General features: G+C 32.2%; 4 protein-coding genes and 1 long non-coding RNA gene across 8 annotated transcripts; 3 read left to right on the top strand and 2 right to left on the bottom strand.

The window, feature by feature from the left end:
- The first annotated feature begins 47 nt into the window (after window positions 1-47).
- Window positions 48-10880, top strand: LOC105673716 (sialin). Its single transcript, XM_012369539.2, has 11 exons — window positions 48-386; window positions 3056-3441; window positions 6608-6792; window positions 6969-7099; window positions 7177-7282; window positions 7575-7659; window positions 7755-7975; window positions 8088-8234; window positions 8324-8456; window positions 8573-8814; window positions 9044-10880. The coding sequence occupies exons 2-11, from the start codon at window positions 3417-3419 to the stop codon at window positions 9263-9265; spliced, it is 1497 nt and encodes a 498-aa protein (XP_012224962.1). The 5' UTR covers window positions 48-386; window positions 3056-3416; the 3' UTR covers window positions 9266-10880.
- On the bottom strand, window positions 3455-6635 carry LOC136997721 (uncharacterized). Of its 2 annotated transcripts, none has more exons than XR_010888344.1 (3): window positions 6500-6635; window positions 6096-6169; window positions 3455-4667 (listed from the first exon to the last, which is right to left on the bottom strand). It is a non-coding gene; the product is annotated as an uncharacterized lncRNA (long non-coding RNA). The 2 variants fall into 2 exon arrangements; XR_010888343.1 differs by having other exon boundaries at window positions 6496-6633.
- A 140-nt stretch (window positions 10881-11020) lies between the features above and the next one.
- LOC105673672 (coiled-coil domain-containing protein 39-like) lies at window positions 11021-16298 on the top strand. 2 transcript variants are annotated; one of them, XM_067348790.1, is made up of 11 exons: window positions 11021-11277; window positions 11618-12043; window positions 12213-12434; window positions 12499-12690; window positions 12854-13069; window positions 13221-13604; window positions 13726-13980; window positions 14071-14553; window positions 14864-15076; window positions 15343-15634; window positions 15923-16298. In XM_067348790.1, the coding sequence occupies exons 1-11, from the start codon at window positions 11176-11178 to the stop codon at window positions 16030-16032; spliced, it is 2895 nt and encodes a 964-aa protein (XP_067204891.1). In that variant the 5' UTR covers window positions 11021-11175; the 3' UTR covers window positions 16033-16298. The 2 variants fall into 2 exon arrangements, with proteins under 2 accessions (XP_067204891.1, XP_067204890.1); XM_067348789.1 differs by having other exon boundaries at window positions 15920-16298.
- Window positions 16299-16302: 4 nt separating this feature from the next.
- Window positions 16303-17962, top strand: LOC136997718 (S-formylglutathione hydrolase). The gene is made up of 4 exons (XM_067348804.1): window positions 16303-16560; window positions 16694-17071; window positions 17143-17368; window positions 17646-17962. The coding sequence occupies exons 1-4, from the start codon at window positions 16490-16492 to the stop codon at window positions 17826-17828; spliced, it is 858 nt and encodes a 285-aa protein (XP_067204905.1). The 5' UTR covers window positions 16303-16489; the 3' UTR covers window positions 17829-17962.
- A 124-nt stretch (window positions 17963-18086) lies between these two features.
- rho-7 (rhomboid family intramembrane serine protease rho-7) lies at window positions 18087-21687 on the bottom strand. Of its 2 annotated transcripts, none has more exons than XM_067348801.1 (8): window positions 21473-21687; window positions 20543-20723; window positions 20107-20208; window positions 19868-20033; window positions 19551-19771; window positions 19240-19341; window positions 18792-18889; window positions 18087-18312 (listed from the first exon to the last, which is right to left on the bottom strand). In XM_067348801.1, the coding sequence occupies exons 1-8, from the start codon at window positions 21670-21672 to the stop codon at window positions 18216-18218; spliced, it is 1167 nt and encodes a 388-aa protein (XP_067204902.1). In that variant the 5' UTR covers window positions 21673-21687; the 3' UTR covers window positions 18087-18215. The 2 variants fall into 2 exon arrangements, with proteins under 2 accessions (XP_067204902.1, XP_012224923.1); XM_012369500.2 differs by having other exon boundaries at window positions 21339-21585.
- Between the last annotated feature and the right edge of the window lie 595 nt (window positions 21688-22282).

Here is a 22282-nt window from a genome sequence, read left to right as displayed (position 1 = left end):
TCACATTTGTGGCGAAAGGGAGCAACTGTGAGCCGCGGTAAAAGCATCTTATTCCAGGTATTTCAGTCGTATTTTAACCGTTCGTGTTATTTGTTGTGTAGTGCTGTTTGCAAACGCATTGAAACGTTTCGCCGGTTTTCTCCAACGAGGCGCAAATTCTTACTCATAGTCCAAGCATCGACGTGACACCCTCGTGATCGATTAAATCAAAATACGAACACTGCATTGAAATACACGTGTCAGTTTTTTTCGTTTCAATTGCGCGTTCTATCCGGAGGTCCTGTCTCCTTGCAATTTATCGATCCCTGCAAGCCGTTTTCGCGCGCAATTTCCCATGAGCAACAAACAGAGAAAAGGAGAAGAAAAGTCGTGAATTGCAGGTTAAGGTTAGTCATTTGATTCACGCTACTGGTTCACACATGAAAGTCTTTTACTCGTAATATCAGCGGGACCTTTGATCGCCCATTACGTTCAATCGTTAGACTTGCTTTGATGAAAGAAAGAACGACGCGGCGTGAGCAGTATTGTAGCAATATTAAATTCTCGAGGAATTATTGCTGGAATTAAACAAAATTGTATTCAAATTACAATATAGCTTGAAGAAAATTATTGAAGTTTTGTAGTATGAAAAAATTGATAATTTTTTTGTGTTTTCAACAATTAATCAAACATCACAATATTTATATTCATATTTTTTCCATTAGCATTCAATTTTGTCTTTCAACATTCATAAATCATATTACACTTTGTTGTTTACTGAAGCAAAATTAGACGGATGATTTTGCCACGTTGAATTAGCGTATAGAGAAGTTTCTTTCGTCTAATTTGTTTTGTCAAATTACCTTTGAATATTCTGAAAAAATGCATGCAATGTAAGTTTTCCTTACATATAATTATATCTATTTTGTATATCTCACCGCGTGACAAAACAACGTGAAGAACGGCGAATTATTATATGACTTATCGGATTTAAATTTTATTTTACTACAAATCGTAAATATAAAGCTTTCGTTGAAATACTAATAAAGTTTAGAAAAAAATAAAAGTTACTTCACGAACCAAAGTGTGCTAACGACATTATTTGACGAATACATATACGTATTAAAATAATAAATTTTTGCATTAGATGAATCGTGAATATGAAATTTTTGTGGATATGGATTGGTAAATTTCTAAAAAACAAAAAAAGATCGATAAATGTGGTTTTCTCAGGAAGATTAGGAAGTTTTAAGAATTAAAGCCAAAGAATAATGTAAAAAGTTTACATTGATGTGTTTGTCGAAAAAGACCATAATCTTTTTTGCTAACTTTTAATGTAAATTTCACTTGTTTGATTCTCTCCTTCCGCTAATTTTATCGACAACTGCCATAATTGCATGAGAAAATTGACGAGTGATGTAATGTTTTTTTTTGCATTTACACGTTTATTATACGCGTATTGCACAGGCATGCAGATAATTTCGCGTAAGCGAGAGTCAAATAGATCGAAATGTTCAACTTAACTTTGACGAAAGTACGAAAATTATTATGAATTCTGCGTTTGCAAAATTATCTGATACTGATAACTTCTTACTTAATCGAGATAACTGAAATTTCGGAACATAGACAGCTGTGCGCAAATGTCAAAACGTGTCATAACGCCAACGAATTGCGATAAATTTTATCAGTTGTCCTCAGATATGTAATTGAAATGGTTTATACGTCAAATAATGTTTATGAGTACAATATTTGTATTCAGAAGTATTTCGTTAAAGCAATTTGAAATCGAGTCTTTCTGGTAATAGAAAGCAAATGATCAGTTAAAGAATGTTGAATAATTGAAGGATTCAAAGATCATCTAACTCAGTTTTTTATGAATTTTAAGATTAAATTGTTTGCATTTATTATTCTAAAATGAAAAGTGTGATATTTAGAATTAACAAGAAATGAAAAAAGAATATTACCAGTATTAAGAATTGATAATGAATAGTTATAGCAAATGATTGTTTAATTATTTCTTGCTTGTGAAATATGATGAAGCATTGCTTATATATCAATAATTTATCTAAAAAGTCATTCGATAGCACGTGATGTAACTATCTATAATTGTAATTAGAGACAAGGGCTCGTATTCCCATGTGACATGAAACTAATTGTAAGTACAAAACTTGCTTGGTATGCTTTTCTTATCAGAAGCTTGATGTGGAATCAGCAAACAAAAGATTAAAACATGGATAAAAAGATCAAGTGTTAAAAACGCAGTGTCAACGGACATCGAGTTCTGAATAAAAATCTTGAAATTATTTTTATAACGCGGACTAGACTTATAAACGAGTATTAAAGTTTTGCCAAACTTAGTTTCTAGAGTAGTTATGTCTGGCGTCTTTTCTACCCCCCCCCCCTTTTTTTTTCCCCCCCTAATCGTGCAAAACGTTTATGATTTATTTTCGTAGAAATGGATAATTACATAATGTTGAAGATCAAAACGTTCGTGCCAATTAACAAATTATTTCCCAATTGTTATTAAATAAATTCATTATCTTGTGATTCATAGTTTCCTAAAAATTGCAATCAATTTTCATCACCATCAATTTTTTTTCAGTCATGGCGTGCGCGCGTTACATTGTGCAAGCTTGAGCAATTCCAGCAATTATCATGAAGACTTGAGAATCAATAAAATTTTATTAACTTTGACTGGAGCGGTGAAGATATATCATATAAATGTGTCTTGCATTTTTTTCATATTAAAAAATATATTTATTTTATAAAATAAGGAAAGAAAATAAAAATTTTCGATATGTTTCTCCAGCAATATTTTCAATCAAGAATTTCACCAAAGATATCAAAGGTTTTCTCTTAAGAAGTGAATAATGTATCATACTACACAAGGATTGTTCAGGTTCGCATCGCTCCAGTTAAAAGAGTTCATATTGTTATGCTTTTTCGGTCTAGCACGTGTTTATGCGCACTATGATATTGCGCAAACACGGATGATTCTAATATTGCAGCGGCAATTTAAATATAGAATTCGTACGTTGGTGTATGTTCTACATGTGTGATACCGCGTGCTTTTCAGGCATTCTCGTGATCATCCCGAAGAATACTGTGTCGAGCACGTCAACGCACGTCACGCGTGTAGGAGGCAAAAGTGGAGGAGCGTCGTCCGTGACGACTGTCGTGCGTCCATCGACTTCGAACTCGCGGGACGGTATGACGCAACGTGGTCGAGCCAATAGTTGGCGAATCGATTGAATACCGAAAAGCGAAAAGAGCAAACCGCGACCCCTCAGTCGCGAAGTCGACCGCCGATCGACGAGAATCCGCGCCTCGCAGAAAAGATCGAAAGTGGAGGGAATATCTGTTCCTATTCACCAGCATCACGCGCATCTCGCTCTCACGCTGATAACACAGTCCTTCGTTCGTAGCAAGTAGCGAAAATGGCTCTCTTCCGGAAGTTTAACGGTAAGTACTTATCAATTCATAATTGTTAATCATGCGACTATCACAATTTGATCAATTATTTTTATTACTTTATCATAACTTTTGATCCATTTTGTCGATTTTTATTTTGTTTTTTCTTTCAGATTTTTTGATTTATTAATTTTATCATTAAATAAAATTTTGTTCAAACGACTTATTTAACGATGATAAATAACACGATCCTTAAATACACGAAACTGTACTTGTATACTAATAGAGCACTATTTTTACATAAATATCCTTCTGCATGTTCGAAACAACAGAATATAAATAGGAATAAATACACGAATCTTAATTTTTGCTCTGAAATATTTTCGATGAATTTTCGAGATGTTTTCAGTATCGCCGCCAATTTATATATCGATCAATATTCTTCGGACTTTGGTCAACAAATTCCGAAGTCTTTCACATACATTCTTCCGTAGTTAAATATAGAATAGGAATAACAAACACATTAAGTTAATCAAATTTCAATCATAATTGGAAACGTCTAGCACACATCGTGTATCAATATTTTTCTCAATCTGTACATGCCTCTGCTTACATGAAACTTTTTTGGCACACATTTTATTTTTACAAATATGAAAAGTGATTCTCTCGATGTTTGCAAGGAAAATTTTATAACGTAATTTCTGTAAATATTCACAACGATATGCACGATATTTTCATGTTTTCTATTTATGTTACAAAATTTTTCCCAAGTGATAAGCATCATCGAAAATGATAAACATTATGTAATTGCCTATATGCCTATGTATGCAAAATCTCAAGCGGAGATAACTAGGTACACGATATCGGATATGTACGATTTTACGACATATCATTCTGATCGAAACGGATAAATTAACAAACATCACGCATCACATTATACAGCCGCATCCGTTACATGCAATGCGTAGTATTTTTCCGAACATTTCGTCCACACGTATCTTACTTTGTACAAACTACCTGTAACTCGAGCTGCTATTTCGCGCAGTTCACCTTGCAGAAATAGACCTACGTGACAGGCAGGTTGCTCGTCCACGGTCATCCAACGCTGGCACATTTTCCGTCCTCAAGACAAAAAAAAAACGCGATCAACACTTGTACGACGGATGATTTATCGGAATCAATCGCGACGCATAGAGATCTTGAACATACTATATTTACCGCAACCGCTAAGTGGCTCGTTAATGAGGTCAATAACTTTTAGACGCATCCGGAATTACCTGAAATATTATATTGCAAATGTGATAGCCTCGCCGATCAAACGAAAATATTTTCTAGGAAGTTTCGTATTATCGCGATTGACATTCGACCTGTTGGCGCGTAATTATCATACGTAATAAAAATAAATGTATTATGCAACTCGACAGTACAATGATTTGAAATATTGCCTTGACGTTTTGCGTAATGATTTTATGTTTTTTTTTTTAAGTTGTACTTGCATATAACATTATGTCAGCATCTGTAAATACCGCATGTAAATAATGCAATTTTTTCTGCGTTTTTTTCATCGATGATAAATTCACCTACCTACATTAATTTTATGTTCTTATAGTTCTTTGATCTTGCTGTCGGAAATTAATAACGCGGAAATCACCCAGTCTAGTAGTTGCGATTTACAATATAAACAGAATATTGATGCATAAAAATGAAATACGTTACATTGAAGTATTCACTGGCTTTATACTTCTTTCTACAAATATTAAATTTCTCTATTCAAGAATAATGATAATTGTTACAATGCCAAGGATTAAGAGATAATATAGACAATATTTGTCCTTAAAACTAATTAAAAAATAGAGTCTGATCCATCTACCAAGCTATTTTCACATTAAAAATTAAAAAGTAGCGATAAGTTCATTAATATGAATTAAAGTTTTCATCAAATTATTACTAAAAACCCTAAAGACTTCAAATTTTTGGACGAATTTTGTAACCGCTATACGATTATTTGGCAACGATTCATATAGCAGTGATGATTGCTCATATTAAAATGCGAAGGTGAAGTTAAACCAGGTCAGTTTTATCTTTCATCGAAAATCGAATGGATTCGTAAAATGAAAATCTCAAATCGCGCGATAGAAAGATGAGAAAAGTTCATATTATAACACGCGAAGCAGCACACTATCGATCTGATTCCCTTTCATTGTACTCCGTGATTATCAGCAATTCAATGACTATACATGCAATCCTTAATATACAAGAGAGAAGCTTAATTACTCGAGTAGGCACGTAAGGCACGTACTGTGTAACCTTCTGAAGTTTATAACGCTAATGCTTTTTCTTGTACGAGATTCTCTTGAAATATGGTCAAGATTGACTGCAGATAGCAACAAATTGCATTTTGAGTGCATTTCTAATTAACCTTGCTTATTTTTGGTGGACTTGGGTACATTGTGAACAATGAACGTTAATAAAGATACGTATTTCATTTCATTTCATCGCACCACTAAATTAATTTTTAGATAAACGCTATAAATTAACAAGTAGCGCTATATGATTGAGTATTATTCACTAAGCAACAATAAATAATAAAGTGTAATAAATAATAAAGCAATAATTAATAACAATACTGATGATATGTTAAAGCGTGTTAAAATTTTATTGAAAATGAGAAAAATAATTTCGTTATTTTTCGACTATATACTTACGCCACTACTTTAGAGCCTCCGTATTTTTCGGCCAAGATTTCAGCTGGCACACTAGCCGGCAAATTAATTAATATCTGCAAAAAATACCTTCTTAATCTTATTTTATATTGGAGTGCTTATTTTTTGTTACAACATTATTACATGACGAGTATGCAACTGCAATTACATTGTTTTCAAGTTATATATCTATCGGAACTCGACATGTTTACTGTGGAAGATACGTCATTCATTCTTGATTTAAAATTATTAGGTATAACACGCTAATTCAAAGGTCAGATTCTTGACTCCGAGTTATAGGGGCGTCTTATAACACATTGTATTTATACTCGTGTTGTATTTAAGGATGGACGCACACGAGTATTTCAAAGAATAAATTAGGATTTAATAAGAAGTTTAATACCTACGATGGTAATGATAAAAATGTTGTTGCATTTGGCAAATTGTTAGTTATCCCATGAGACTCTTTACAACATTTACATAATATGTGATATACGTAATATATTATATTGCAGAGAAGATCCCTCGAAGAGGAATTTTGGGGGCAATGATGTTCCTGGCTTGTATGTTCTCCTACGTCATTCGTACTAATTTGTCCATAACAATCGTTGCCATGGTAAATGCTACGAGCAAAGACGGTGGCGTTGGTCCAGCCTGCAGCGCGGATTTAAAAAGCAATAAGACCATCGTGGTTCAAGATGTAAGTTGCATGTTCGTGAAATTTGAGCGGGTGAACGTATTATACATGTAACTATTGCATGTTATAGACTCACTGCTACAAGCATTGTTGCACAAACATGGTCTTTATATAATAAAATTGTTCTACTGTGTAGAAAGGGTCGCAAAGCTATAAATATGCCTCTTCTTATATTTTAGTATGGGGAGCGCTTCGAGTGGAATCAACACATTCAAGGAATGTTACTGTCGGGATATTTTTATGGTGTTTTGCCGGCTAGTGTGCCAGCTGGAATCTTGGCCGAAAAATACGGAGGCTCTAAAGTAGTGGCGTAAGTATATAGTCGAAATCAGTTAATAATTAGCAACGGTTATTTGCAATTTTCATCAGCATTTAATTTTACAACAGATTTGCCACATTGATACCCGCAGTATTAAATCTTTTGATGCCCTGGGCTGCCACCGTTCACTACGGTTTCGTTTTTGCACTTCGTTTTGTAATGGGATTTTTCGGAGTAAGTCATTTATTCATCTTACATGTGACGTTGTTACTTCAATAAACCTATAGAAATTCCTCATATTTTAAAATATATATATATATATATATATTATATCTAATGACATTTTATTTTAATATTTGTCGTCTTTTTAATTTTTTGCTTACGTTTAATTGAACATGTTTCTTCTACTAGTAAATATTGAAAAAATTTGGTATCAATTTTTCCTTGATATGATTAATTTTAACTAAATTTCATATTTCCCAATCGGATATATAAATCTGTAGTAATAATAACATGTATTTTTCAGGGTGCCGTTTATCCCGCTCTCCACGCAATGATAGCAAGATGGGTGCCTCCTGGTGAAAAGGGCATGTTTGTGTGGACCATGCAAGGTATCCTTCTTTTACTTATTTACTTATTTATTCCTTTTAATAGAAAATTCTTGAAAATATGTTAACTTGCTTGTGTTGTTTTTGCTTTTTTCAAGGTGGTCCGTTCGGAACTGTTGTGACGTTTGCTTTATGTGGCGCGGTTATCAGTGCTTACGGGTGGAAAACTGCGTTTTACGTGACTAGCGGGCTTATGTTAGTCTTTTACGCTTTATGGGTATTTCTAATATACGATACACCGGATTCGCACCCGGGGATCACAGAAAAGGAGAAAACATACATACGAGAACAGATAGGCACTACCGTTTCGAAACAAAAGGTGCGTAGATAAATGCTATCAAGCATTTTGTGTGAAAAGCATTCTCCGTCAAACAAAAACTACTAAAAGATAGGAAAAAATTATACGATACAAATATTGATATGTTACACAGGTCCGATTACCCATGAAGGCAGTCATTACATCTCCGCCATTCTTGGTATTACTGTGGGCTCACTTTGCAAATATGTGGGGTATATATTTCATCGCTACAAACGGACCCAAATACACGTTAGAAGTTCTTGGCTTCAATATGAAATCGGTACTATTTTCCTGACAAATTTAATTTGCGAAAAATGTTGCATTTTTTAGGCATTACTAAAGATGTTCTTACTGCTCTATGTGTTGTAGGGTGGCGCGATAACTGGATTGCCTTACATAGCTAGATTGGGCGCTGGAGTGTTATTCGCAGCAGCGGGCGATTACGTGCGAAGGAGGAATTTCTTGTCCTTAGGCTGGATAAGAAAGATATTTATGCTTTTCTGTAAGTAATTCGGAATAATCGCGTCTATTTTAACTTGAGAATTGAAGTATTGTAGCATATGCATATACAATAGGTAATTCTTATCTAACAGATAATTGTTGCTTGACTGTTAATAGCTCATATGGGACCTGCAGTTTGTCTGGTAGTGATGACATATGTAGGTTGTGATGCCACAACTGCGATAATAATGTTAATACTGGCGTTGGCCTTCAATGGAGCCGCATGCCAGACTAGTTTACAGAATCACCAGGATTTGGCACCGAACTATGCCGGTTCTTTATATGGAATTATGAATACGTTCGGTAGTTTTCCCGGATTTATTATTCCACCCATTATTGGCATTTTAACCAATGAAAGGGTACGTCATTCTTTTGTATGAAAATATTAACGTTACGTTAATAGATAAAGCAAAATTGTCTAATCTTTGATGCAGAAATTATTCGAGAAAAAAGTAAAATAGTTAAATTTTTTATAATATATTTATAACATTATTTTGTCTTATTTGTGAGTTATAATAACTGCAAATACCGTTTATACTAATTTTTATTTTAATTATCCTTAAATTTTATATTTTACATATATTACAGAACGGCGTAGAAGAATGGCGTATAATGTTCTGGATTTCGGCGATAGTATTTACGTCGGCCACAGTACTCTTTTGGTTGTTCGGATCGGCCGAAATTCAACCCTGGAATGATTCGACTCATACTAAAGTCTCCACTGTCGGTGACGAGGAGAGACACATAAATGAAACAACGAAAGATACAGCGGGCGGCGATACGGAAGCCGAAGAAAATGAACGTCTCTAATAACTTAGGAAATAAAATGAAGATAATGTGTGTGTCTGTGTCTATAGAAAAATCTGATTGTTGCGAATTTTTATTTTGCTGTTGGAATATCATTGTCATGTTTTATACACAATTATGACCAATATTTGTACAGATTCTAATCGTCAATATATATATGAACGTCATATTATTATTACATACTAAAGACTTGAAACAATGATGTATAAATTATTTGATATAGAATATTCAGTTATATTATAATACATTTATATGTAATAGAGTATTCGTGCTCCAATTACGGATAAGATTGTTAGAATATCACGACGGATTTTTTTTTCTTAGTGCAATTTATTTTTTTAGACGCAGTTCTCATCCCTTTTTTTACTATTATTGTATAAGACTGTCGAATGTTCCGGGAGATAAAATCTAGATTTTATACATTTTTCATAATTTTCGTGCATTTCTACTGTCTCGAATATATATGTAAGTATTTATATATTTGATATTATACTTTTGTGTCATTCATATGATCATAATTGAGAATGTCAAGATCGTGTCTTTAAATATCGATGAACAGGCATAGACGTGGTATTCAAACAATGCAATGTATTGAAACATAAGAATACTCTGTAGTGCATTTTTTGATTTTGTGCCAAAGTATGTTACACTCGTTGAAAGCCCGATGAAACTGCCGATGCAACTAAAGCTAGGTTGAACCTTGGCACTGTTTCTGGGTCAATACACGACCGAGGTTAATTGTTATTATAAATACTTTATGCTAAACACGTTAAATGGTTATTATAGATATTTATCGTTATACACGATTGAGATTTCTTTGCGAGGCATTTTCATAACTGCAAAATATTCACAATAATTTATGCACATTGGTGTTCATTTTAATCGCGGTTATAAATCAGTGATTTGATTTTGATTCTTTGCGATTATAAATAATTTCAGAAGACATCTCGAAAACTGATCGCTGTTACTCGATCTGTTCGCAATAATTATTTTAATTTCATTAATCGTGCATAATGAAAAATTTATGTATAATTCCCGCTTTGTACGAGCATTTGGATTACGATATGTTATTATAATACTAAAAATATAATTCAATTTTTATTCACAGGATTCTTTTCCTGCGTTGGTGAGAGAAACCACAAATTTCAAGATCGAATCATTTGCTAGCAAATAATGTTACGCTTCTGAATAGTCGGAGAAGAAATTATGTCCGTGAAATATGAAAAACTCGTACAATTGTTACTCGTACAATTGTTAGAAATTGTATATTCTACAAATGTATTATAAACATTTATCGTAGGAAAAGTGGGATATAGTTAAATGTGTTGTTTCTATATTAGAAAAGGACGATCATTGTTCAAGTCGAATTTTTAACGTAAAGTTTGTCATTTTGTTAATACGCTTAGTTCCTGCGTAGTTATTAAAATTAATAACTACGCAAGAACCAAGTTAAAATCTGTGTAATTTAGCAATAATATTTCTTGTACGTAAATTGCGCAATTGTAAAAAAAAATTATATATATAAAGATATAACTCATTGTTGCAAATGTGGATAAAATTTGCCAAGATAGAAATAAAGTTGGTTTTTCTCTATTTGGATTGAGAAAAACAAAATGTACCAATATTCTCTTATAATTTTATTTTATATAATAACGACATGCATTTCAATTACTCTCTTTTAAGCTTTTAAGTTTTTTAATACAACAGTTTTTTTCAAATATCTGTTGCTAGATTCTATAAGTAAATTAGATTCTACTTATATCATTGTTATTTTGGCATAGTTCTCGGTTACTATGGTGATCAGATGCAAACATTGAATCTCATCAGCAGAACATGACCAGCACTGCAGTGTGCTGCAGTGTTAGAAATTGTTACGAATAGTTAATGACATATAATTATATATATTTTAATATATGGCGATGGCTAACATAGAAGTGATTCTGAGCCAGCTAGGATGGCAGAATGGTTTTCGAATTCCTGTAGCTAATGAAGAAAACAAACATCTAGAGGAAGAAGTAAAGATGTGATAAAATACATCACGAGATTTTATAATTTTTTATAAATCCTTATCCAAGCGGTTTTTTGTTAGTTTAGAAGTGAAAAATACTTTTTTATTTTTTGAACATATACCATTTTAATTGAGTAATAATATTTGTATTTATTATTTGTGTGTCAAAGAATAATTATCACATTATCAATTATCTGCTATTATTTATACAAAATATAATTTGTTATTACATATTAAATTTTATAAATAAAACATAGAAAATAATTTAATTCGAGAAAAAAAGGATTTATTAAAAATGTCATCAATTGCATTATAAAATATTTTAAATGTTTGCATTGTGTGAGCAGGTTGCCAGGAAAACCAAACGCAAAGTTTCCCTAAGCGCAAAGTTGGAAAATCTCGAGGAACGGCAGAAAATGATTAAGAAACATGCCGGCGACATCGCTATGCGACACGATTTCAATCAGAAGCTACTCGCTGAGCACTCGGCTCAGCTGGAGATGGAGGATCACTTGTATCGGCTGAGCGGCAATGCAGATTCATCGTTGCGCCAAGAAGCGCGCGAATTCGATAAGGAATGGACGGACGTAAACCTCAGAGTGTCAAATGTAGAAAGGGTGCTATTGAAGATGACGAAAAAGCTGATAGAAGCAAAACAAATGCTTCAATTCGACGAGGATAGTTTACGCAAGTGGGAAGAGATGCTTGCACGAAAGGAAGAAGATAATCAGCTAATAGAGAGTTACATGAAGCAGGACACACAGAAGTATAAGGTGCTTATGGCTCTTAAGCTAAGGAACAGACATAACAAAAGAAAGAACGAGTTACATATAGAAATAAAAAATACGAATTTAAATTGATTCTATCTCTTGTTACACAATATATGATGGGAACGTAATAATATAATTTGATTTAATGGTAACTTGATAATTTAATCTTTAGGAATTGGAGCAGAAACGACAAAAGTTTAGCATGGAACTTGAGATTTATCGTCAAGCTATTGTCAAAATTGTCAACGAGACACAAGAGATGGAGATTGTCCTGAATCGTACTGCAAAATTATACATGGAAACGTTACAAGAACGTAGACAGATGATAAATCAGTGGACACAAAGCGTCAATGTTTTACAGCAAAGGGATAATGACATACAAAGCTGTTTAAAAGTATGATTATTCTTTCTTTTTTTATTCCTGCATCAAGTATAAAAATAAATGAAAATTATTATAGGAAATTGAAACATTGCGGGAGATTGACAGGGAGAAAAAAAACGACCTTCAAGAAGCGGAACAATTTTTTAAAGACCAAGTTATGAATAACAAACAATTGGAAAAGTCGATTAAACAATCAGAAAAAGAACTCCTTGTGATCCGAGAGAAACAGTATAAAATGATAGAGACCATTGGTGCTTACTCTATTGAGGTAAAGCAACAAAAAATTTATATTAGGTTTTTTATAAAACTACAGTTTTCTAGTTTCATTAAATTATTACGTGTTAATTTAAATGTAACTGTTTGCGATTATTTTTACTTTGACAACTTTATAGAACGATACATTGTTCACTCATTGTTAATCGTCAAGACAGGTTCATACTCAGAAAAAATTAGTGGGAGATTTGGCACGTTGCATACAACAAGTTCGAACAAATGTGAAGCATAAGAAGATTGAGATTGAAAACAAATGTATAAAAATGGAAAATTGTCAGAAGCAGATTGATGATTTAACGTCGACTTTAGGAGAGATTGAGAGTCGAAAATTAAACGTTGAAGAGAAAACAAAGCGCTTAGAAAAGATGATTGAGGTTTGTTATTGTAATAAAAAGAAGTTATTTGACATAATAGTATTTGAAAATTATAATTCTAAATGATTAATAATTGAAAAAAAGGATTGATTATAAAGTGAAAATAGTTTTAGGAAAACAGTAATATATCATTATGCCTCATTACTTTCAGCATGACGAGAAACGGAAATCTTTGACCACCAAGGAATTGAATCGCTTACAATCCGTTATTTTACGTGTTACGCAAAGAATTGTAGAATTGGAGAGCGAGAGGAGAATTCTTCAGATGCAAACGCAGGATGAAAACAACAAGTTCGATCTACTTGCCGCATTGCTAACGAAGACGAAGAAACTCTTGGAGGAGAAGAAGGAGGCTCTTTATCAAGTGGAGTTCAATCTGCATAAGTGCGAGATGAAACTCGAGCGAATCAGAGGACGCGAGAGCGACAAGAGTGAAACCGAAAAAAAGCAGAAGAGAATCGAAGAATTGCAAGCTATACTAAACAACAAAATAACTACATCTAAGCTGCTGCAAAGCCAGATCGCCAATTTGGAAGTAAAGTCTTTCGTGCTTAAAATCGAAATCAATAACAGAAACTATAATAGATCGAAGCCTAATTAAAGAAAATTCACTTAAATAAAATTTGAAGTAAAAAAAGCTTTTTTTTATTTTTCAGCATGATATAAAAAAGATATCTAGCTGTTTGTCAAACGAAAACTACGAACTTGAACGATTACGCAGCAAAAAGCAGGATTTGTTGTTGCTGTTAGATGGAGGCGAGAAGCAACTGAAGATCGCGCAATCCCGCAACGAGGAGAGACAAATGGAAGAAAATATAATGCGTCTTCGAGTATCACAGCTCAAGCAAATGACATCAAATGTGAGTGACAAGGTCTACGATTTGGAAAAATATCGCCTTTATCTCGAAGCGGTAAGTCATTTTTATCGTTGGTTTCGTCATAAACTTACTCCAAAAAGAGTCACATATATTACAAAATTAATTATCTATCTTTCCTTGTAGGCACTTAAGGAGCGCACCGTAGAAATCATAGCGCAAAAGGAGGCACTTGCCGTGCAGAAGAGAATCGTCAGCAATGAATGTTCAGAGCTACGCACTGCCATTGCCGAAAGAGGAAACAGGATACAGCAATTGCAAACGCGACATGACAACGCCGTCGCGACATTGACCGTTATTCCAGACGGGTCGCCGATGACTACTGCATACTTGAAAATACAGAGTGCTCAGGAGCGATATTTGCTGCGAGAGCGAGGTGACAAACTGGACGAAGCCATCGGACGAACCGAACAAGAGATACGTAGTATGGAAAATACGCTACGCGTAGTGAACACGTGTAACGACAAGTACAGGGACAGTCTAAGCGCGGTAAATCAAGATGAACCGGAGTGGACGGAGCAGAAGAGACTTGACGAGCAGATGCATGATGCGCAGCAAAGATTGCGCCAAAAGCAGGCACACTTGCAACAACTGTTTGACGAATTGCAGGTATTTTGCGTGTAAAAGCTTTTCTATCGAATTAAACCACAAGTTTATTCGAATTTCGCTAATAGATATCTTTAGGAATTATTTATTCAACTAACTTGATTTATAATTTATAAATTTTGTATCGGATAGTATCGGATTGATGGTAACGGAATGAGATGAATAGCGGCATGTGATTTAAAACAGAAAATATTTTCCTATTTTTTTTTTTTTTTTTTTTTTGAATAATATACATTACTTATAATAAATTAATATAACTAGTAAGTTTACCTAATTGGAATAACATAAATCAATTTTGAATCTTATCGGACAGAGAACACAGAATGATTATACTAAACTGCTTGATGATGTTGAAAGAGCAAAAGAAGAGAAAGAAAATAAACAATGTTATTTATCGGGTATTGAAAAACAGACAACGGAACAGGGAGAGAAAATATCCAGAGCTGACAAGAATCTTTGGAAGGCACACAAGGATATACAAAATTTGTACATTTCTAAGAGAGATAACGTCATACTTTTACAACAGGTAAAATAAGTAGCTTTCTAGCAAGGAAGACGAGTTTGCATATGGAGCGGTTTTCATGATTGCCAATTAAGACAAAGATTTTCTTATTTGGCAATTACATAAATTTATATGACACGAACTAAAGATGACTTTAACATAAAATTAGACTGTAAAAACCACTTTAGAAATCGACTTATGTCGACTTGCATTTTTTACTAGAAAGCAATCAATAAAAGTTTCCTGTTAAATTATACTTTTTATTAATTTTATCTTGAAATATTTTTCAGAAAGAGGTGGAATTGCGAGAGCTTCAAGAACGGAACGCGCTGGTTCTTCAAGACATTGCGGAATTCACAATTCGTTATGTAGAAGCTGAAGCGTATGTAAAGAAATTACTTATGGCCAAGAACATCGCGTTACCGTGCTTCCTTCCATCGACTAGATCGCTCATCAGTCCATGCGAGAGTTCCACGAGCTCGATAAATCAGCCTTTGAAGAGCACAAGTCGCATGAGTATCTTTACATCATCAAGGGAGAGTATCGGCAGTGTAGTAAAAATAGAACCACAATTTGAAAAACGTACGTATATTGAGATTAAGAATAATTGAGATATGTATCGAAACATATTTGTAATTTTTATGTATTGATATCTTTTGTTCTCCGACATCCGCGCTTCTAATTTTTTATCGCGTTTTTTGTTGCATTGTTATTAATGGAGATATTATTTAGAAGTCTTTGTATTACATTTTTTATTTTTATATATTGTTGGAAAACTTGAAAAAAATATTTAGCAAATTTTAAATAACTAATATTTTTTTAATTACTTAACAAAAACACTAATTTGTATACTGTATCTGATTTCAGCAGAAAGTAAGACGTTCACGAATAGAAAGTATGATCAACATGTTAAAAAAAGTGTTTTGTCAAAAAAATCAATTTCCGTACATGAAAAGCAACGATCACAAAAGAAATCGTGATAAGAATCAATGTGTATAATTTTTCGCACACACAAGAGATATAATAGATTAAAAGACTTTGGTTTCCTATTATATCTCTATAACAAAAAATACACATAATAAAATATAATTATTATACCAAGTAACTCCCCAAATTTTGGACGTTGGAAACAGTCACCCTCTGAGATCATATTCAATACATATATGAACGAGTCAGTGTGCACTTTTTACACTTTAGCACTATCAAGTGCACAGAATAAGTAAAACGAATAAACCTATAGAAGTTATGAGGAGTTTAGTGCATCCTGGTACATCTAATGTGTTTAATTGCGACGTATTTAATCCATATCTATGATTTAATCTAACCCAATCTAACCTAATCATTGGAATATTTGTCCAAATTTTGATGTGAAATAAAATATTTGTGTAATTAGATACAATATTCAAGATTGCTCATTAAATTATAATTTTAATCAAGATGTCTGAATTAACACAAGTTCAGAAGCACAAAATTTTCGGAGGATGGCAAAAAGTATATTCACACAACAGGTAAATAGTTTATACAATACATGCTTTTTATATATTAGCAATCTCAACCAAACACAAAATTTAATTTCTATATCTTGAATTTTTATACATATTTTTATACATATTAGAAAAGATAAATGTAATTATTTAATAGTACAGAATTGGGATGCACAATGAAATTTGCTGTTTATTTGCCACCACAAGCTGAGAAAAGTTCTGTACCAGTTATCTATTGGTTATCTGGCCTCACCTGTACCGAAGCTAATTTCAGCGAAAAAGCTGGTGCTCAGAAATATGCTGCTGAGCATGGTGTAATTCTTGTTATTCCTGATACAAGCCCAAGAGGATTGAATATTCCCGGGGAGAATGACAGTTATGATTTTGGCAGTGGCGCAGGATTCTATGTGGATGCAACATGTGAACCATGGAAAAAAAATTATAGAATGTACAGCTACATTACCAAAGAATTGCCAGCTTTGATCAATAAAGAATTTCCAACTTTACCAAATAAGCAGTCTATAATGGGCCATAGGTATAAAAATAGTGATCTTTTGCAAGAATATTTTTAAAATAGTTTTAAAATAATATTTTTTTCTGATTTAGCATGGGAGGGCATGGCGCTTTAATATGTGCCCTTAAAAATCCTGGACAGTTTAAAACAGTTTCAGCATTTGCACCAATAAGTAATCCGATTCAATGCCCGTGGGGAAAGAAAGCTTTCTCAGGATATTTAGGAGAATCAGAGGCTAACGATGCATGGAAGGAATGGGATGCTACAGAACTTATGAAAAATTATAATGGCCCACTTTTGGATATTTTAATTGATCAGGTTTTGATTTGTTTTTTATTATAACATATCTAATAATATAAATGTCGTAGTATCTTAATAATAAAAAGGTTATTGTTATTAAAGATATAATTTTTTCTCCCTTTTTTATGTACATTGTTAGTCTGTATTTTATTGATCGTTAATATTGTTAGATTTGTACAATAATCTTTAGAAATTTTTCAATATTGTGTTTTTATATTCAAGATATTTTGAAATTCTACTTATATAGATGTAGAACAATTTATGACTCTATAATAAAAAGATTGGATGTTTTCAGGGTAAGGACGATCAGTTCCTGAAACAAGGTCAACTATTACCAGAGAATCTATTAAAGGCTGCAAAGGATAACGGCATATCGCTCGTTCTCAGATTCCATGACAACTATGATCACAGCTATTATTTTATAGCTACATTTATCGAGGATCATTTCGAGCACCATATAAAATATCTTAAAGATTAAGTCTGTTCAGAGAATCATTGCTTTACTGTTAAAAATGGGGATTTTTATATAGCAATTTTACATTATATTTTTTACAAGATTTATCTTGTACTTTTTATAAAGATGATATTAAAATAAAGGAAAACCAGAACTCACATTTTTCAATCAATAAAGAATGGCATGAATAATTATTAATATATAATGTAATTTTCACATTATAGATTATTTTTTCCAAGGGATAATAAAAATATATTCATGTATAAAAATGAAGAGCATAAATAATACAAATATGTTATATATATTGAAATTTTCACATTTAATAAAATTGTTATTGACGATAGAAACTATAATTTGCACATAATAGACTATCATAAACAATATAATAGATAAGAATTTATATCTAGATTATCATTGTGATCTCCGAGGTTCTCGGAAGCCATGCCAAAGGGTCAAAAGTGGTTCACGTTTTTGCCAAATATTAGCATTGCCCCAAACTTGCCAAAATCTATAGTTGAAAAAAAAAATAGCGTGATTTATTTTATCATTGTATCATTTGGTAAAAACAAAATAATTATATATTTTATTAAGAAAATTATCTAGCATTTTCCTAAACTTTTAAAAATATAGTTAAATTTTTCTATTTCTAATTTTTTCATGAAGTTAATATTTTGTAAATTTTCTCTTCTTGCATTGTTCTTACACTATTTTACATTTACTTGTCCACCACAACAGTAAACAAGTTGTGGAAGATCAAAACACTTTCATTCTGCGCATGTACCATTAAAATTAGAATAGAGTCCAAAGAAAAAATTTAGAATAAAAGATTAGTGTCAATGAGTTAAAATTAGAAGCATTTGACTAATACTCTACAATTTTAAACACTACATTTTACATTTTTACATTTTCAAACTTATCAAATTGATATATAGTTGCATAATTACATATATTTTGAATCATACTACAATATAATATGATATAACTTACATGCCAAATAATGCACCACCTAAATGTGCAGCATGATCAAAATATTTCCATCCTAAACAGCAACCGGTTACATCTAGGGCCATTATTCCTTTAATTGCCTAAGATAAAAACATTATGACAAGTTATATTATGAAAATATATATGAAGTGTGGTAAAATTGAATCCAAATAATAGCGAAAAAGTATAATATATAATAGAGATAATATTACATTATATATTGGCTTGATTCATAAGTAAGGTCCATTTTCTTTAAAAAGATTTTCTACAAACGGTATTTCTACAAAACGGTACAGTACGGCAATGTATTTAGCATTTTTACTAAATTGTTCGCTGTGCTGTGATTTGCAACTAGTGGAGTTAGTAACTTGAGATTCTCAAAAAGAATTGTTATCTACAGCGAAATTTATTTATGGTGTTCATTATCAAAAATTGAAACTTTAATACATACCATACCCGCTGTAAAAGTGAGCATAGGAAGAAAAATGATATTAAGTTGTATATCGGGATATTGTGTACAGACAAATCCAAGCACACCCATGATTGCTCCTGACTAAAAATTAAAAAATAACACCATTAAAAACCGAGAATCTTTTTTTATATGGTTGAGAAGATGCAACAACAGAAAATATTCTAAAGTGTGGAATTTATAATTTTAGAGACAATTAAAGACAATTACGATATTTTGATATATCTGATAAAGTTTGCCACACTTCAACTTCTTTTTTTTTTTTTTTTTTTTTTTTAATTAAACCTACTTACCGCTCCTAAAGAAAGACCTGGCGCATTAAACATAGTTTTATATACATGACTAGCAAAACTGGATATCACTCCGCTTGATAAATATAGAGCCAAAAATTGTTCTCTCCCCAATGATGACACAGCTATTGCACTGAAGCTATGTAACACATACATGTTTGCAGCCAGATGGAATATGGAGTAATGTGAGAAGGTAGAAAGTACCATAGACCAATATGACACATCTTGTATAAAAAATTGCTTCAATTAATATTCATAATAATAAAAGGAAATTATAGCAAGTTTCTGCGTCAATTGCTTAAAATGACAATATCACTTACTAGATACAGGATTGGCGCAAAAATAGCGCACCATCGATTTCTGCAATGCCGGTACCCGCCAAGCTAAGAATACAATTACATTTAAAAAGCACATGGGCATGAACATCTTTTCTCCTTCTTTCAAGTTTCTCCACCATGCCTCCATTTCACCTCTCCATCCTGTATGCTAATTGATACACATTATTGAATATTAAAACATATAAAATTATTGATTAAATGTTTCTTTAATTAATACGCACATTAATCCGAAATTGCTTATAACGGTGAATCATTTTATATGCTTGGCTTCTGATACGTTCATACTCCAAAATTGCAGCACCCACCATGGTGGCTCCGCTAAACTAATAAAGTAAAAGCATAAAATCATTACAAATCATTTATTCAAAAGAATTATAAAAAGAAATATATGCATCATCTATTTGACATTAATATCATATTTAATGTGCAGTTTATTTTTAATATTATAGGCAATATTTCTGTTAATGTTTTAACTTATTTCTTCTTATATATTTAATAAAATATTTTATTAAAATTAAAAAAAATTTACAGACTTATAAGTTACTCATTATACAGAACTTATTCGTTTTAAAATTAGAATTATATAGAAAATCTATTACTTTGTTACATAAGAAAAATTAATAAGTAGCTTTGCAAACCATGTTATTTTTTATTTACCATTATAGTAAAACCAAGATGCTTCCACAATCTTGCAGGCTGTGGAGTTCCAGCTTCGACAGAAACATTGAAAAAAGGAGACTCTTGTTTCAAAGAAATTTGCGACTTTCTTAAACTTCTTATTTGTCTGTATTGTACTGTTTGGAATTTTGGTCGACAGTATTGTACAGTCGTAAAGAAACTAAAATTCGATAAATATATTTGATTTTATATAGCATATATTTTTTTAGTAAATATAAAAAATTATGACATAATTATATAAAATAATTCTTAATTACACATCTATATTTTAGGAGATAGACTGCAGAGCATAAAACAAGGAATAGCCTAATGTTGATAGTGTTGATTAATAGAAAAAGAAAAATCAACATTAGTAAACATTGAATTCAGTTTAATTATTAATGCATTCTGTGCATATTGGCTGTAATTTATTATAAGTTTAAAAAGAAAATTTAAGTAACTTATATCGTTTTAAATTTCTCTTAAATTATGGATACATAAAATTATCTTGCGTAATTAAAGCTTACTATTACCTAAATTATATATAAATTATAATGGTAAATTCATATAAGAAATTATAATATAATCTTCTATTAAAAAACAATAAAGTTTGTAGTATAATTTTACAGCAACAAATGTAGAAAATGTTTGTCATTAAATCAATTTTATAAAAGAACTATATTATAATATTGTAATAGAAAACATAGATTAATCTTCAAAAATGAAAAAAAATCATAAAAAATTGATAAAAAAAGGGAAGAAAGAATGTTGCAATTTTATATAAAAATTCTCGCACCATCTGTTTGCAGTATCACCTAAATATAAAACTGTCCTGGTTGTCATGATATCGGAATTTATTTACACATCAATGGAATGTATAAAGATTCCATAGGATGCCTATCTTGAGTAAAATGAAGAAAATTTAGTTACACGAAATAAGATAACCCCTTATTTGACAGAATTGGAAGAGGAATGCAAACTTTCTCTTCTAAAAGTAGAGGGGGGGAAGGGGGATGATCAGAGGCGATTCTGCGCCACCTAGCCACACGAAACACAACAGTATCACTGCCGTGAACACTGCCCTGGTTACAATTGAAGAAAAATAAGGGTATATTTACATAAATTTGCATAGCGCATAAAAAATTGGATTGGTACATTTCTTTATGGCAAATTCTCACTGAGCGCGTCACGCGCGCGTCATTCGTCGCGTCACGAATTAACCAATTAAAACATCCCATTTTATTGCATTATTTGCCGCGCCGATAAAATGAGATGTTTTGATTGGTTAATTCGTGACGCGCGAATGACGCCATGCGTAACGCGCTCAGTGGGAATTCGCCATTATGCATCTTCTAATGACCAATCCATTTTCTTGTACGTATGTTTAAGCGTTTATTTAAGTTTATGTGTGAATATATCTTAATATGCGCAACAAAAATCACTAATAATTTCGAATTATTAGATTGGTAAATCTGAAGATGCGTAAACTACGCATGCGCATATCATTGAGAATACAGGCAGGTCAAAAAGTTTTTACGCTCGATCGTGAGTATTATACTGGCTGCGTTCCGTAAAGCGCATATGCGCGCATCTATCTATAGTATACATAACGTATACTACATAACGTATACTATAGATAGATGCGCGCATATGCGCTTTACGGAACGCAGCCACTGATTGTAGTATTACTAAGGCATTATAAACGTGAGTATTCTCACGTCTGCGCCACTTTCGCTCCAT

Source organism: Linepithema humile, chromosome 2 (genome assembly GCF_040581485.1).
Source record: "Linepithema humile isolate Giens D197 chromosome 2, Lhum_UNIL_v1.0, whole genome shotgun sequence".
Lineage (NCBI taxonomy): Eukaryota > Metazoa > Arthropoda > Insecta > Hymenoptera > Formicidae > Linepithema > Linepithema humile.
Note: the sequence above shows the minus strand (reverse complement) of the source record. Positions and strands in the feature narration are given on the sequence as shown.